This window comes from Saccopteryx leptura, chromosome 1 (assembly GCF_036850995.1).
Source record: "Saccopteryx leptura isolate mSacLep1 chromosome 1, mSacLep1_pri_phased_curated, whole genome shotgun sequence".
NCBI classification, from domain to species: domain Eukaryota; kingdom Metazoa; phylum Chordata; class Mammalia; order Chiroptera; family Emballonuridae; genus Saccopteryx; species Saccopteryx leptura.
This window is the reverse complement of record NC_089503.1, coordinates 194,138,371-194,157,370: the sequence shown is the minus strand read 5'-3', so window position 1 is coordinate 194,157,370 and position 19,000 is coordinate 194,138,371. Positions and strand designations below refer to the sequence as shown.

Genomic DNA, 19,000 nt, shown 5'->3' with positions numbered 1-19,000 from the left:
ACCAAAGACTTGAGTTTATTGATAGCTATTTTAAACTAATGATGATTAATGATGCTCCTAACAAATTTTAGAGAACAGAAGAAACTTAAGATTAACAATTTCAAGTTCCAAGCATATATCAATAAAGGGGGTCCTTGAGTGACGACACAGTCCCGTTCCTATGACAGTGACAAAACCCTTTTAAGTCGAAACATATCCTAGAGTCTAAGTCACTTACCTATCCTAACACAGTTGTTATATCATAATATAGAATATAAAAACACAACTAAGCCACAGAAAAAGGAAAAGGACATAAATATACTGCACTGTATATACTGTTCTGCATATTCTTCTATCGTGGGCAACCAAACTAGTTTGCCCACATAGTCTGTAAGTACAATGCTAATGGCAAAAGCCAAAACATTCATATCTCATTTTTTTAAAGCTTTTATGGGAGGGAGTGTCGTAAACTCAAAACATCGTATGTCAAGACTATTGTAACCCAAGGACCCCCTGTATATACTATTCAACAGTATGTCTGGATATGCATTTGTGGAAAACCTCAACTATTTCTCTTACAATAAAAATATCCTATGTAAATGCTTAATGTTCTAAGGTTACCTCAATGAAAATATCCATTATTTTTTAAAACTACTACAGCTAGTGCTCGACTTACGACCACGATTGGTTCTGACAGACCAGCCATAACATGATTTGGTCATAAGTTGAGTAGGCTATATGTACAGTACTGTGAAATGATGTTATAAAAATCTTTAAGTTATATTTTATCATAATTTTCTTTCATATTGTTATATATCATAATTTTCTTTGTTCATTTTATGCCATTTGTATCATCTCTACACCATTTTCTTTATTATTTTTACATTGGTCAGGTTTAAGTAAAACACTGCATTACCAGTACAACTGGTTTAATATTTGCAAAGACAATTTCCTCTTGGCAAACATCTTGGGAGGGGTTTGATGACAAATATCCAAGACACAAAACACAAATTGCTGTACTGAGTCTGGGATAACAGTTGAAATGGTACACACGGAGATGGTAGTGCTGCCGGAAGCTGGTCTGCACTGTCATACGCCCAGCTGGGCAACACTTGCGCTGCCAGATGTGGAACAGCCATGGCTAGCGATTGTGGTCGTAAAGTCGAATGGTCATAAGCTGCATAGGTCGAAAGTCAATCACTATTTGTATTGACTTAGAAACACTTGCAAGGATTTTGTATTTTAACAATAACAACAGCATCAGTGTAACTTGAACGAGAGTAATGCGAGATATCATTCAGTGTATAAACAATGCTTCATATACAACATCACAACCTTTTCCACCCTTTGTTGTCCTCAACCTTCCCATGACTTGTGATCCCAGGCCTTGTACTGGAAACCAACACTACAGGTTAGGGTTGCTAAAAGGCTATGGGAGTAGGGGAGGAAGATGGAAGTAACAATCACTTTTTAATCCAGGGTTTACAAATGTTATTCTCTCCTGAAGGATGAACAACAGCCACATTTGATCACTCAATGGGCTCATGATTAAACACTAAGGCCTCAAAGAGACATGGAGTGGGAGGGCAGGGGGAGGTTTATTAAGACAGACTGAATCTTGATGAAGTTATCCAGAATATCATATCTATCAGGAAAGTAGGATACATACTTTTAGAAATTTCAATGATTAGCAAAAACATTATATTATCCAATCATTATTTTCACTTCTAAATATTATTCTCTCTCTTGCATCAGTGCAGTAAAGTGTTGTGGGATTTTTCTAGAAGAAAGAGAACTTGTAGTCAAGTATCATGTTACTAATATTAGTAATAGAGGTCCTTTAAATATCTGTATTACAAAAGAGAAATCGTTTCTTAGAAGCAAGAAAGTAACTAATATAATTGATTCAATATCCAAATGCCTCTCCCCCCAAAAAACAGACCTAGCAACAGTCTGTGCTGGGGCAAATTCTGGGCTCAAGACACAAGATGACAAGTGTCCACAGAATAAGAAAACTGACTAAAGTGCAAGAAAGTAATTACCAGAAGTAATACAGAATAATTTTATGACATGTCTCTTGTGAATGTTAACAAAAGTCACTTAATCCAGTGGTCCCCAACCCCCGGGCTGTGTACCAGTACCTGTCCATGGGCCATTTGGTACTGGTCCGCAGAGAAAGAATAAATAACTTACATTATTTCCATTTTATTTATATTTAAGTCTGAACGATGTTTTATTTTTTAAAAATGACCAGATTCCCTCTGTTACATCTGTCTAAGACTCATTCTTGATGCTTGTCTCGTAAGTTAGACAATTATATTTAAAAATACCACAGTTTTTACACCAGTCGCATAATTTTATTTTGTGCATTTATCCGTCCCACCCTAAAGGCCGGTCTGTGAAAATATTTCCTGACATTAAACCGGTCCGTGGCCCAAAAAAGGTTTGGGACCAATGACTTAATCAAATGCCTGTAAATAGGGAAAAGGATAATGATTTATATGAAGCTAATCAAGGATAGGAAATACAAAATTCACAATAAAATTGACCAATTTTAGAGTATAAGCAATTACTAAAAACATACAGCATATGAGACAAATAAACATTTACTCCAATAACTTAAAAATACTAATATGTGGGGCCTGACCTGTGGTGACGCAGTGGATAAAGTGTCGACCTGGAAATGCTGAGGTCACCGGTTCGAAACCCTGGGCTTGCCTGGTCAAGGCACATATGGGAGTTGATGCTTCCAGCTCCTCCCCCCTTCTCTCTCTCTGTCTCTCTCTCCTGTCTCTCTCCTCTCTAAAAATGAATAAATAAAATAAAAAAATTTTTCAAAAAAAAATACTAATATGTGGGATTTTAAAAAATATATTGGGCCCTGGCCAGTTGGCTCAGTGGTAGAGAGTCGGCCTGGCATGTAGAAGTCCCAGGTTTGATTCCTGGCCAGGGCACACAAAAGAAGTGACCATCTGCTTCTCCACCCCTTCCCCTCTCCTTCCTCTTTGTCTCTCTCTTCCCCTCCCGCAGCCAAGGCTCCATTGGAGCAAAGATGGCCCGGGCACTGGGGATGGCTCTATGGCCTCTGCCTCAGGTGCTAGAATGGCTCTGGTCGCAACAGAGCAACACCCCAGATGGGCAGAGCATCACCCCCTGGTGGGCATGCCGGGTGGATCCCGGTGGGGCACATGCAGGAGTCTATCTCTCTGCCTCCCACTTCTCACTGCAGGAAAAAAAAGTGTGTGTGTGTGTGTGTGTGTGTGTGTGTGTGTGTGTGTGTGTGTGTCTATGTGTGTGTTCCGGCCCTGGCTCAATGGATATAGCATCAACCTGGTACATCAGTGGTCTTGGGTTCGACACCCAGTCAGGGCACATATGAGAAGCAATGAGTGCACAACTAAGTGGAACAAGTTTCTCTCTCTCTCTTTCTCTCTCCACCTCTTCTCCCTCTCATCCTCTTTCTCTCAAATCAATGGAAATATTTTTCAATATATGTATATTGGTTCCATTAATTCAGAGAAAATGAATATTTTAACATCTGTAAGAAATTTAAATCTTATCATATTAGACTGAAAAAAAGGCCAATCTCATTTTTCAAATAAAATAATTTTAAGAAAAACAAAATAGTCTTTGAAATACCAACTTGATTTAGCATACAGAATATAAGAATATAATATAAAAGTAATTCATTCTAAATTATATCATCACATGAAAGGTGAACATTCATATGACACCTCTATTTTTGTATTCACATTTTAATTAATAAATTTAAGGCGCTTGAGCATGAAGTGTTCCATAAACTTAAAGAAAAAAAATTTGGCTGTTTCTTCTACATTGCTCATTAAATCTATAGATCATATGTTAAGTACTTACTCTGTGCCAGGCTTTGAGCTAACACTTCACATATAATCTTACTGTCTGAATTTTACAAATGAGGACACAAATGGCATATAAAGGCATTATAAACCTTCCAAAACAATGATGACAAAAAAAGTCAAACGGCTACTAAATGAAGGAGCTTGACCTTGAAATTTGGTCTCTGAATTCAAAGCCCCATTTCCTAAGCCACCTCTATCCAAAAGTACACAAAATCCAAAACAAATCCTCTTTTTCTCTATTGTTTCATATTTTCAGTATGAAACAAATGGTAAGTGCCACCTAATACATTGTATCACCATCAAGATAAGAGAATGTCACATGTACCCAGAGAATCTTACCTCATCAAAGATGTTATTTTGCTTCGCTGTTTAAACAGCATATCTAGTTGTTGTTTTTTTTGCATAGATACATTTCCATGTAATTACATCTCAACAATAAAACATCCATCATGAATGTAAAGTTTTTAATATCTAGGTATATACAAGGAAAGTAATTAAAATATTTAATGCATGCTTACAATCCATCGCCCTGCTGTTAAAATTTTAAAAACAATGAATTGGAGGGGAAGAAACAAAACACTCTACCCTATAAATAATTCTCCACTGCACATGCTTATTACTAAGACTGGGGTAAAACTGGCCCTGGCTGTTTGGCTCAGTGGTAGAGTGTTGGACCAACAGCATGCCCGTGTTCAATCCTCTGACAGGGTACACTGGAGAAGCGACCGTGTCGAGATTCTGGACTTGGCTACATGCCTCTCAAGAATGTTGATGGATTTGCTTTAACGGGCAATTGACTTGGTGGTATGCAATCTAAAAACTGCACAGGTCTTGATTCAGAGTTGTCCTCAGTGACAATTGAACCGACGTGTGCCCCCCATCCCAACACACACACACACACACACACACACACACACATGCTGGGAGTTAAGCATCAGCTAGAGAGTTGGGCAGAACTTAGGTGCAGATTCCGCCCCCTCCAGGTTCTTCTTTCCCAGGATTACTCCCCCTGACTGTCCAAAGGCCCTGAACTCTACCCACTGGGAGACTGTGCGTGTTCTTCTAGAGTTTAATCTATCACCCAGCACTGACTTCAGTCCACACTTAGGCTGAAAGTCTTTTATTAATTTATTGGGGTGACACTGGTTAACAAAATCATATAGGTTTCAGGTGTATAATTTCATAATTGTTCTAGATGGGGACCTACCAGTGAAAACAAGGGGGGTATGTGTACAGTAAACAAAAAGACTCAAATACTCCACATAGAAACATAATTCAGAGGAACGAAATGGAGTTCTAGATGCGGGCACTGGATGATCTGAGAGGGTAACAGAGCTGGTAGACCCGGGCAGAAGCCATGTGCAGGGGGCTCTGAAGTCTATGCTTTTAAGCTCTTGTTGAGAGTGTCCTGGAATAGAGAAGAGCCGTGGAGAGCCCGGTTGTCACCACTAAGGCAGTGAGGAGTATCCCAGGGAAGACATCTGAGAGATCAGAGGAGACCAGGAGAGAACAGTCAAAGAGGCCGCCTGTGTTGGTTTCTATGATACATCATCCATACACTGCATCGCATTCACCCTTCTCTTCCATCACCATTTACTCCCCTTAACCCTCTTCTACCTGCCCTGACCCTTCCCCTCCTGTACTCAACTACACTGATGTGAGTCTGTGAGCTTTTTTCCCTTTGTTTATCCCTTCACCTTTTTTATCCAGCCCCCAACTCCCTCCCTCTCTGACAACTGTCAGTCTGTTCTTTGTATCTATGAATCTAATTCTATTTTGTTTGTTAGTTTATTTTGTTCATTAGATCCCATATATAAGTGAAATCACATGGTTCTTGTCTTTATCTGACTGGCTTATTTCATTTAGTATAATGCTCTCCAGGTCCATCCATGCTGTCACAAAAGGTAAGATTTCTTTCTTACTAGTGGTTGAGTAGTAATCTATTGTGTAAATATACCACAGCCTTTTTTATCCATTCATCTATTGATGGTCACTTGGGCTGTTTCCATATCTTAACTACTGTAAATAATGCTGCAATGTATTCTTTCAAATTAGTGTTTCATATTTCTTTGTATATATTCTCAAAAGAAGAACTGCTGGGTCGTAAGGCAGTTTCATTTTTAATTTTTGAGGTAACTCCATACTGCTTTCCACAGCGGCTGCACCAATCTGTATTCCCACCCACCATGCATAAGGGTTTTCTTTTCTTCATATCCTTGTCAACACTTATTGTTTGTGGATTTATTGATGATGGCCATTCTGACAGGTATGAGATGGTATCTTGTGGTTTTCATTTGCATTTCTTTGATGATTAGTGACATTAAATATCTTTTCATATGTTTATTGGAGATCCAATGTCTTCTTTGGAGAACTCTATTCAAGTCCTTTGCCCTTTTCTTAATTGGATTTTTTTTTTTTTTGGTGGTGAGTTTTAAAAGTACCTTATAAAGTTTGCACATTAAGTCCTTATCAGTTGTATCGGTAAGTATGTTTTCCCATTCAGTGTCTTTTCATTTTTTTGATGCTCTCTTTTGCTGTGCAAAAGCTTTTTAGTTCGATTTAAGTACCATTTGTTTATTTTTTCTTTTGTTTCCCTTGCCTGAGGTGATATATCAAAAATAAATAGTGCTACAAGAAATAATGCTACAAGAAGATTTTGTTGTCTACATTTTTTTCTAGGCTTTTTATGGTTTCAGGTCTAACATTTAAGTCTTTACTCAATTTTTAGTTTACTCTTGTATATGATGTAAGAAGGGGTCTAGATTCATTTTCTTTTGCATTATCTGTTCAATTTTCCAACATCATTTACTGAATAGACTATCCTTACCCTAACATATGTTTTTGCCTCCTTTGTTGAATATTAATTGACTATAAAGATATAGGTTTACTTCTGGGCTCTCTATTCTGTTGCATTGATCTATATGTCTGTTTTTATGCCAGTGCCATGCTGTTTAGATTATTACAGCCTTATAGTACAGCTTGATGTCAGGTAGCATAATTACCCCAATTTTGTTCTTGTTTCTCAAGATTTCTATGCTGTTCAGGGTCTTTTGTGGTTCCATACACATTTTTGGAGTTCTTGTTTTAGGTCTGTGAAAGACACCATTGGTATCTTGATAGGAGTTGCATGAATCTATACATTGCTTGGGGTAGTATGGACATTTTAATGATGTTAACTCTTTCTATCTATGAACATAAAATATGCTTCCACTTATTTTATTTTCTTCAATTTCTTCTTCAGTGTCTTATAATTTTCCAAATACAACTCTTTTTTACATCCTCAGTTAAATTTATTCCTAGGCATTTTATTATTGTTGAAGCAATTGTGAAGGGATTATTTTCTTAGTTTCCCTTTCTGATAAATCATTATTGGTATGTGAAAATGCAACTGATTTCTAGATATTTATTTCGTATCTTGCTACTTAACTGAATTCATTTATCAGTTCTAGCAGTCTTTTGGTGGAATCTTTGATACTGTATATAAGCTGAAAGTATTAAAAAATGGGAAACTCAATCTATACCAATCCCATTTTCCAAGTCTGATTCTCCTCCAGAAACTGTCTGGTTATGTTCAACACTCTAGAGCCTTCAGGAATTGGGGGCTTTGTTGTTTGTTTTGCTTTTAATTTACAATTTAGCCCAAAGTTTACAGTTGTTTTTTCCAGAAAGGGCAGGTCATGTAGGAGTTTTTCAGGCAATACATTTTTAAATAAAATATGTATTTCCGATGGCTTTAGGCGACCCCTGTGTTTTGGTCGTTATACTCCCGCCGGGGTGGCAACCCACAGGTTGAGAATCGCTGCTTTAGTTGTTCATTGCGCTCTCATATGTTCCTTGACCGTGGGGCTACAGCAGACCAAGTAACCCCTTGCTCATGCCAGTGACCTTGGGTCCAAGCTGGTGAACTTTGCTCAAACCAGATGAGCCCGCTCTCAAGCTAGCGACCTTGGGGTCTCGAACCTGGGTCCTCCGCGTCCCAGTCCAACGCTCTATCCACTGTGCCACCGCCTGGTCAGGCCTAACAGGTATTTTTAAAGCATAAAATTTAAAACATTATTCCAAATACCTCATATAAACACAGAAAATTTAGAACTTGCCTAGTTGCAACTCCATGATTTTGGAGAGATAAAACATCTTTTCAAAAATTCAAATTTAGAAAAAGCTGCTTAGCAATGTCAAAATTAAATTTATGGCAATTTAGGCAGAAGTCAGTATCTGCAAAGATAAGTGAAATGACAACATACACCTTCCTAAAAGAAAAATAACTTTTCTTTACAAAGACAGATTTGAATTTCAAAGCTGATATGCACGGGGAATGTTTAAGAATCAGGAGGGGTTATTCCATGTAGAAGCAAACTAATCGAACTGAGAAATATTTTACTCCTACTTAAACCTACTTCAAAATCTTTCCATTAAAAAACAGGGAAAAAATGGTTAAACTTTATACAGTTTAATACAGTAATTTCTAAATTTCTTGCAATCAAAAATAAACTTGGAAAATTAAAATACACATAATACATTTGGATCTTCCATAAAATAAGCTTTTAGTCTAACATCAGATAAAAATCACTAAGGTTTCTGTTCCGTGCTTAGTGTATACTGTTTAAATTTTAAACTGGTTTAGAATTAATGTATAAACCAATCAAAGTCCTAAGCTGTATGACACTAACATTTCTAAAAGGAGAAGGCTACTGAAAATGTGATACATCATAATTGTTCATTTTCTGTTGAACGGTGTATTACCATTTTTAAATCTCTTCACTTACCAAGACCTGAACAATGATTAACAACAGCAACACATAGACCAATAATGGCAAAAAAAAAAAAAAAGTTCCATTTCATGCCTAAAAATAGTATAGTTTATTAAATCATAGCCTGCAGTAATTATAGCACACACAAAAAAGTTTGACCATTAACCCTCCTGTTTCATTCTAAACTTTAAAGAATTGGCCAAGAATAGGCAGTAACGCCAAAATTAGTCATAGCAAGTCACAGTATGAAAAATACATTTCCAAAAGCACTTTCAAAGAACATTGTCTGCATTAAGAGACAGAATAGGAATTTCCATTTGCAGAAGAAAATAAGTAGCTGTTTAGAAAATCACAACTGACTAAAGTCGTATCACCATAATTTCATTACTTCAGATATATGAGTACCATGAAATTTTACTTGCATAAAGAAGCTTGGCACACAGTATATGGTTAGGGCTTTGAAAATGAAATAAAGACTAATGACAAACAGCCATGCATACATAAAAGCAGTTAGTTAATAGTAACAATAACAGTTCTGAAGATGGGAGAAAACACACAAATACTCAAAGAAAGATACCTTTTTAAACCAAAGACATTAGAACGAACTTAAAGGAGATGGATCATTCTGGGGTTAGTCTTTTTTTTTTTAATTTCTTTAAGCATCACAGGTGTGCTAGATCAAGCAGAGTGTCAAACTCAAGGAAATCACAAGTAAAAGACATTGACTTATTTCAGCAAAAAGAAAATCTCCAATACTTGTGCAATAAATCATTCACATAGTAGCCAAGTTCATTAAAATACTGCATAAATAAGTATATAAATTAAGTACTTGCCCCTTCTGATTTCTCCACCGTGTTGGCCAGCATCTCCTGCAGGGCCCGGACAGAGAGGGACTGTTCCAGCACAAAGGTACAGATGGAGAGGTCTGGGGGAACATTCTGTGTAGAAAGAGGAAAAGCCACCATTATCATCCCCACCATAACAATTGTTACCATCACCGACATTATCATCACCATCACCGACACCACCATCATCAGCATCACCACCATCATCACCACAAGCTTGCATAAAGAAGCTTGGCACACAGTACCAAGATCATTATTGGTTAGATCATTATTACCAACACCACGATCACCATCACTACCATTATGACCATCATTATCACCACCATCATCATCATTACCATCATCACCCCCACCATCATCATCATCACCACCATCATCGTCATCATGCATCCAGACCCAATTTACCCTATGATACTTCAGTTTCTTTCACACAAATAGTAAGAGTACTTACCAATTCTCTAATATGAGCTCACAAATCATTTTATATACATTGTCTATACTGCTTGCTCTTGATCCATTTTTAGCTATGGGTAACAATAGCTACCATTTTAGTCCAAATCTGATAACAAAAAAAGTTAGGTTACTTTTCATGATTATTGAATTTTTCAAGCCAGTTTCTCTAACTCTCAAGCATGTATTTCTCACCTATGAAGCAGTCACCTGATAAAAAATTAAAAGAACAGAAAAATATTTGCTCAAATTAATATTGAGTCCCTAGGTAGCTCAACTGGTTAGAGCATCATCCCAATACACCTAGGTCGTGGGTTTGATCCCTTTTCAGGGAACATAAAAAAATCAGCCAAGCCTGACCTGTGGTGGCGCAGTGGATAAAGCGTCGACCTGGAAATGCTGAGGTCGCCGGTTCGAAGCCCTGGGCTTGCCTGGTCTAGGCACATATGGGAGTAGATGCTTTCAGCGCCTCCCCCCTTCTCTCTGTCTCTCCCTCTCCTCTCTAAAAAATAAATAAAAAAAAATCAGCCAAAGAATGCATAAATAACTGGAACAACAAATTGATGTTTCTCTCTCCCTCTCTTTCTCTCCCCTCCCTCTCTTCCCCCTTACTCTCTTTCCAAAATCAATAATAAAAAATTAAGATTGACATTAAGGAAATACAAAACTGAATTGATATAAAGTATTCATTTACACTGGCTTCTCCTTATTGACAAAGATAATTATTTTGTTTTATCTATGTTGGATATTATATTTGGCCTCTAACTTGGATGTGGCCACCTCACTTCTGTTTTGTGTGTGTTATTTTCTCATTCACTTTTTCCCTTATTTTTCCTTTCTTTAAACGTCCACTTCAATAACCCCATAGAGGGTGTTCTTGGGTTACGACACAGTTTCATTCCTAGAACAGTGACGTAACCTGAATTTTGGTGTAGGTTGAAACACACCCTAGCCTAAGTCACTTACCTATTCTAACACAGTTGTAAAATCATAATCTAGAATATAAAAACACAACTAAGCCACAGAAAAAGGAAAAGGACTTAAATATACTGTACTGTACACTGTACTGCTACTGCATATTCTTCCACCGCGTGCAACCAAACTAGTTCGCCCATGTATAATGCCAACAGTGTAAGCAAAACACTCACGTCTTATTTTTTTTTATTTTTATTTTTTTTGACAGAGACAGAGAGAGAATCAGATAGGCAGGGACAGACAGAAAGGGAGAGAGATGAGAAGCATCAATTCTTCGTTATGGCCCCTAAGTTGTTCATTGATTGCTTTCTTGTATGTGCCTTGACCGGGGGCTAGAACAGAGTGAGTGACCCCTTGCTGAAGCCAGTGACCTTGGGTTCAAGCCAACAACCTTGGGCTTCAAGCCAGTGACTTTTGGTCTCACGCCAGCAACCATGGGGTCATGTCTATGATCCCATGCTCAAGCCAGCAACCCCGTGCTCAAGCCAGTGACCTTGGGATTTCAAACCTGGGTCCTCTATGTCCCAGTCTGATGCCCTATCCACTGAGCCACTGCCTGGTCAGGCTCAATTTTTTTAAGTTTTTATGGGAGTGAACATCATCAATTCAAAACATATTTCGGGACTGTCATAACCCGAGGACCTCAGTAAATGCTGAAAATCCCAAAAGATAAATACCAAGGGGGTAAAGGAAACAGGATAAGAATTAATTGGCAAGTTAGAGAGAACTCTTTCCATGAGGATGAAATATATTATTATCTGTATCTGCTTCTGCTTTAGATAAGCAGGATCCAGTAAGCAACCAAGTGGGAACGGAAAACATTCAAAGGAGGATTTTCGTAGTGGAAGAAAATTATAAATACATTAAACACAAAATTTGAGCAAGAGTGTGTCTTCAGAGAAAGAGCATTAGGAGGAGAAACTGGATCACCTGCTGCAATGAACCAAAATGACAATGTATAATGTTTGTGCATGTATTCCACTGAAACACTACCATCAGAATGGTCCTTAGCCACTAAGCTACCCATAACCCACACCCATTCCAGAGCTCTTGTTTTTGTTTTTGTTTTCTTTTATTAATTTTAATGGGGTGACATTGATAAATCAGGGTACATACATTCAAAGAAAACATCTCTAGGTTATTGACGTTTGATTATGCTGCATTCCCATCACCCAAAGTCCAACTGTCTTCCGTCACCTTCTAACTGGTTTTCTTTGTGCCCCTCCCCTCCCCCAACCCTCTCCCTCTCCTCCCCCCCACCCTATAACCCCCACACTCTTGTCCATGTCTCTGAGTCTCATTTTTATGTCCAAGCTATGTATGGAATCATACAGTTCTTAGTTTTTTCTGATTTACTTATTTCACTCAGTATAATGTTATCAAGGTCCATCCATGTTGTTGTAAATGATCCAATGTCATCATTTCTTATGGCTGAGTAGTATTCAATTGTATATATGTACCAAAGCTTTTTAATCCACTCGTGCACTGACGGACACTTGGGCTGTTTCCAGATCTTCGATATTGTAAACAATGCTGCCATAATCTTGTTTTGTTTTGTGTTGTTTCATATGACCTTTCTGTCTCTGGATTCCTCTGTCTACCACCATGGGCCTCTGCACTCCCTGCCCAATCTCTCTCCATCTTTCCTCTGACAACCTCAGTCGTTATCACAGAAACCTCTCAAGTCCAGACGCAGCTGCTGCATTCACACTCTGCAGTCAGCCAGACAGACGTGAGCTTTCTTTCCAAAATCCTCAGAGAAAAGACTGGAAGGTAGGCAAGGGACTCTTCTACAGGAAATTTAGAAATAAATTCCTTTACATGTAATTTTCTCAGTTCTAACTATACTAATTACAATTAACTCAGACTAAGACAAATGCTACTAAGAAAAAAAAAACTGCTATGGATGTATTTTTTTCATTCCTAACCATTTAAATTATGAGGGTTTGGAAGCTATAATCTGAAAAATAGTACTGCAGAGCACAATGTTCTTAAATTGTTTGTTAAGTCAACTAATTCCCCCAAAAAGATTGCCTTGATTTATGTCATTTACCCGTTTCTGTGATATAAATACTCGTATGACTGCTAATTTCAAAGTGCCTAAATCTCTAATTGGCTCTTGGAGTCTAGAAGAGCCATGTCTGGAACACCACTGGGCTGATTTCAGACCAATACTCACTAATTCCTTGAGAATCAGTATATTACAGCAGTTAAGAGCCTGGAGTCTATAAACATATCACCTAAGCAAGAAGCCTGGCCTCACTACTCACGAGCTAGTAACTTTCTAATCTTTGTTTTCTTTCCCCAAGAAACGGGATATTATACCATTTTCACAGGGTTGTTGCGAAAATAAAGAAAATATAAGTAGAGTGTCCAGAGCATAACAAGAACACAACATAAGTGAGCTATTCTCATTAGTTTTTCATATTGTCATTTCTCTCAATTTGGGGCATTTATGAGGCACTACTCACTCACTTCTCAAAATTAATTCTTAAGTAGATTCTATTTTGAAGAAACAGTATTTGAGACCACAGATCAATCATTATACACCTGTTCATCATATCCAAAATGTTCCAATATTTTCAAGAAAAGGTACTTTCTGGAAATATTTCAAAATTTAACATAATGATTGCTTCTCAGTCTTGTGGCCAAGATCAAGTGTAGTGGTACCTGTTCTCGTCAGTTTACAAGTTTACATACCGGGTGCATTTCCTGCTGCACTTTGATTAAAATGTTCAACTCTGGATCTTTGTAACATGCTACATTTACTCTAAACATCCCTGAGAGCCACATGCCTCTGAAACAGATTAATCCTGCCAAGCTAATTTCATTTGCCACAGTGACATGCCTGTTGGATTTCTCCAGCTAGTGGGTGTTAGCAAGAATGAAGGCACAGAAACGCACAAAAGCAGCTCTGTCTCGTAGAGAAATAGTGTGTCTCTTGACACATTTTCCCCTGACCCACCTTTATCATGGCCTCTCTTTGCACTCATAGCCCCCTCAGAAGACACATAAATGTACTTTTTTTTTTTTTTGTATTTTTCTGAAGCTGGAAACAGGGAGAGACAGTCAGACAGACTCCCGCATGCGCCCGACCGGGATACACCTGGCACGCCCACCAGGGGCGACGCTCTGCCCCTCCGGGGGGTCGCTCTGCCATGACCAGAGCCACTCTAGCGCCTGGGGCAGAGGCAAGGAGCCATCCCCAGCGCCCGGGCCATCTTTGCTCCAATGGAGCCTTGGCTGCAGGAGGGGAAGAGAGAGACAGAGAGGAATGGGGGGGGGGGGAGTGGAGAAGCAAATGGGCGCTTCTCCTATGTGCCCTGGCCGGGAATCGAACCCGGGTCCCCCGCACGCCAGGCCGACGCTCTACCACTGAGACAACTGGCCAGGGCCGAAGACACATAAATGTAAGAGCAAAGCTGAAACAGTAAAAAATATTGTTTATTCCTTTCAGTAAAACTTGAAACAATACAAATCGCAGTATCCTAATATTATCTGTTTGTTTTTGCTCTGAAGAAAAGTGGTCTTGTTATTTTGGGCAACACAGTAATTACTGTAACTCCTTACCTTTCAAAGTAAACTACTAAAAGTATTCCTTAATTTAGATGCATATTTCTTCAAATGAACTTGAAATTTGTATGTATACCATACCATAATGTTTATGGTAAGCCTTTGTTCTCAGCTCCCAAAATAAAGTTGCATGAGTGGAAAATAAAGATTTACATTCATGAATGAAAGACCAACTAAATCAGTGGTAGTCAACCTGGTCCCTACCACCCACAAGTGGGCATTCCAGCTTTCATGGTGGGCGGTAGCAGAGCAACCAAAGTATAACTAAAAAGATAGATTTAACTATAGTAAGTTGTTTTATAAAGACTTATTCTGCAAAACTTAGCAAAAATCTGACATAATGTACTTGGTAAGTAATTATTATTATATGCTTTAACTTGCTGTAACTCTGCTTTATAAATTTTATAAAGTTACTTTCCTACTTTATGAATCACCATTACTGTGGAACCAGTGGGTGGTTAGAAAATTTTACTACTAACAGAGATACAAAATTGGGCAGTAGGTATAAAAAGGTTGACTACCCCTGAACTAAATGGTCCCAAAATGGAAATGAAATTGAGCCCTAACACCAAGCAAAACAGAGAAAGGACATCCTATAAATCTCTGTCGTGATAGCTCAGATTCAAAAGCATTTGCAATTTACAACTTTTATCTTAATCTTAACTTTTTTTTACTTGTCTTATTACTGAGAAACTTAATTTTTTAGAACTTCAATTTGAAAGAATTTGGCTAAACCTTACAAATAGTGTGCTCCCAAATCTTAGGACCACATGTGCAGACATAAGGTTAATTCTGCTTTTTATATGGAAACAACACTAATTTTATCTGGATACGTGATATATACTGCTCACAAAAGTTAGGGGACATTTTATCACTTCACATTCAATTTGAAATATCCCCTAATTTTTGTAAGCAGTATATTACCTTTGGCAAAGAAAAGAAACCTTGAATTGGGGTGATGAACACACAATACAATATACAGATACTGAATTATAGAGTTGTACACCTGAAACCCATATACCATATTTTTCACTCCATAAAACAAACTTTTTCCCCCCAAAAGTGGGAAAAAATGCCCCTGTATCTTATGAAGTGAAATATATGGTATTTTATTAAATATTTTTAACACACCATTTGAATCAGAATATTTTTTTCTTATTTTCCTCCTTAAAACCTTAGGTGTGTCTTACGGTCAGGTGCGTCTTATGAAGCAAAAAATACAGTAATTTTATTGACCAATGTTACCCCAACAGATTTAATTTTTAAAAACTGTGATTGTAATATTCACTCACACACAGAAACATGAAAGAGAAATTGAAGATGCGTAATTAAAATATAATTACACAGACATAAATGTCATTATACAATAAAAATAAAGTTAAAACAATTACACAAACACCTTCTCCAGAGAGGAAGAAACAACTTTTAGATGTCTTCAAAGTCTCTCTCTAGGCCCAAACTGTGAACACTTAGAAAAATAAACAATATTAGAGTAATGGTTGCTTTACAATGCATGTTTTAACAAATAAAACCAAGGTCAACAAAAATTAAGTCCATTGTATAGATTCCCCAAATCCTGTAGATTTTTACACACAGGCAACAATGGTATATACACTAAGCTATAGCCTAGGTTTGTAGTTATTGTGAATGTGTTATATAGCAAAGAATTTATACTTTATATATATATCAATACCTACTTATTATTTTTATATTATTAATTTTAAGGGGGCAACATTGATAAATCAGGGTACATATGTTCAGAGAAAACATCTCCAGGTTATTTTGACATTTGATTATGTTGCATACCCATCACCCAAAGTCAAATTGTCTTCCGTCACCTTCTATCTGGTTTTCTTTGAGCCACTCCCCACCCCCCCACCCCCTCTCTTTCCAATCCCCCCCCCCCCCCCGTAACCACCACCCTCTTGTCCATGTCTCTGAGTCTCATTTTTATGTCGCACTTATGTATGGAATCATATAGTTCTTATTTTTTTCTGACTTACTTATTTCACTCAGTATAATGTTATCAAGGTCCATCCATGTTATTGTAAAGAATCCGATGTCATCATTTCTTATGGTTGAGTAGCGGCGTTCCCTGGTGGTCTACTGGTTAGAATTCAGCGCTCTCTTATGGCTGAGTACTATTCCATAGTATATATGTACCAAAGCTTTTTAATCCACTCGTCCACTGACGGACACTTGGGCTGTTTCCAGATCTTCGCTATTGTGAACAATGCTGCCATAAACATGGGGGTGCATTTCTCCTTCTGAAACAGTGATATGGTATTCTTGGGGTATATTACTAAAAGTGGGATAGCTGGGTCAAAAGGCAGTTTGATTTTTAATTTTTTGAGGAATCTCCATACTGTTTTCCACAGTGGCTGCACCAGTCTGCATTCCCACCAGCAGTGCAGGAGGGTTCCCTTTTCTCCACATCCTCACCAGCACTTATTCTGTGTTGTTTTGTTGATGAGCGCCATTCTGACTGGTGTGAGGTCGTATATCATTGGGGTTTTAATTTGCATTTCTCTAATGATTCGTGATGTTGAATATTTTTTCATTGCCTATTGGTCATCTGTATATCCTCTTTGGAGATATGTCTATTCATTTATTTTGCCCATTTTTGATTGGATTGTCTTCCTAGTGTTGAGTTTTACAAGTTCTCTATAAATTTTGGTTATTAACCCCTTATCAGACGCATTGTCGAATATGTTCTTCCATTGTGTAGTTTGTCTTTTAATTCTGTTCTTATTGTCTTTGCTGTGCAAAAGCAATTTAGTTTGATATAGTCCCATTGTTTTATCCTGTCTTTTATTTCATTTGCCCCTGGAGATAAATCAGCAAATATACTGCTGTGATAGATGTCAGAGAGCTTACTGCCTATGTTTTCTTCTAAGATGCTTATGGTTTCAGGGCTTACATTAAGTCTTTTAACCGTTTTGAGTTTATTTTTGTAAATGGTGTAAGTTGCTGGTCTAGTTTCACTTTTTTGCAGGTAGATGTCCAATTTTCCCAACACCATTTGTTAAAGAAGCTGTCTTTACTCCAATGTATGCTCTTACCTCCTTTGTCAAATATCAGTTGTCCATAAAGCTGTAGGTTTATTTCTAGGTTCTAGGTTTTGTTCCATTGATCTATATGCCCGTTCTTATGCCAGTACCAAGCTGTTTTGAGTACAATGGCCTTGTAGTATAACTTAATATGAGGAAGTGTGATACCTCCCACTTTATTCTTCCTTTTCAAGATTGCTAAGGCTATTCATGTTCCTTTTAGGTTCCATATAAATTTTTGGAATATGTGTTCTATATCTTTGAAGTAAGTCATTGGTATTATAATTGGTATTGCATTGAATTAATAAATTGCTTTGGGTAATATAGACATTTTAATGATGTTTATTCTTCCTAACCATGAGCAAGGTATATGCTCCCACTTGTTTGTATCTTCCTTAATTTCTTTTATCAATGTTTTATAATTTTCCAGGTACAAGTCCTTAATCTCCTTGGTTAAATCCTAGGTATTTTATGTTTTTGGTTACAATAGTGAAGGATATTGTTTCCGTAATTTCTCATTCTGACAGTTCATTGTTGGTGTATAAAAATGCCTCTGATTTCTGAGTATTAATTTTATATCCTGCCACCTTGCTGAATTCATTTATCAGGTCTAGTAGTTTTTTTTACTGTGATTTTAGGGTTTTCTATATACAATATCATATCATCTGAAAATAATGATAGTTTTACTTCTTCTTTTCCAATTTGGATGCCTTTTATTTCATTTTCTTCTCTGATTGCTGTGGCTATGACTTCCAGAACTATGGTGAAAGGCGGCACCCATGCCTTGTTCCTGATCTTAAGAGGATTGCTTTTAATTTTTGCCCATTGAGTATGATGTTGGCTGTGGGTTTGTCATAGATGGCCTTTATCATGTTGAGGTATGTTCTGTGTATTTTCACTTTACTGAGAGTTAGATCATGTTGGGTGCTGGATTTTATCAAATGCCTTTTCTGCATCCATCGAAATTATCATGTGGTTTTTCTCCTTTGTGTTTATGTGATGAATAACATTGATTGATTTGCAAATATTGTACAAGCCTTGCCTCCCTAGAATAAATCCCACTTGATCATGATGTATGATTTTCTTCATATATTGCTGGATCTGGTTTGCTAATATTTTGTTGAGGATTTTAGCATCTAAATTCATCAGAGATATTTGCTTATAATATTCTTTCTTTGTGTTGTCTTTGCCTGGTTTTAGAATCAGAATTATGCTCGTCTCTTAAAAGAAGCTTGGAAGTCTTCCCTCCTCTTGAATTTTTTGAAATAGCTTGAGAAGGATAGGAGTTAGTTCTTTGAGTATTTGGTAGAATTCACTTGTGAAGCCATCAAGCCCAGGACTGTTCTTTGTTGGGAGTTTTTAGATAACTGTTTCGATCTCCTTTGTTGTAATTGATCTGTTTAGGTTTTCTGATTCTTCCAGATCAATTTTTTTTTTTCCTGAAGCTGGAAACAGGGAGAGACAGCCAGACAGATTCCCACATGCGCCCGACCGGGATC

General features: G+C 37.5%; 1 protein-coding gene across 1 annotated transcript in view; it reads right to left on the bottom strand.

Moving 5' to 3' along the window:
• The window catches only part of LOC136404475 (ryanodine receptor 2-like), a 650,806-nt gene that overhangs the window by 422,703 nt on the left and 209,103 nt on the right, over positions 1-19,000 (bottom strand). Inside the window, exon 3 of the mRNA XM_066383777.1 lies at positions 9,442-9,546. Within this exon, the coding sequence (XP_066239874.1) occupies positions 9,442-9,546 (105 nt within the window). The remainder of the gene's footprint in view (positions 1-9,441; positions 9,547-19,000) is intronic.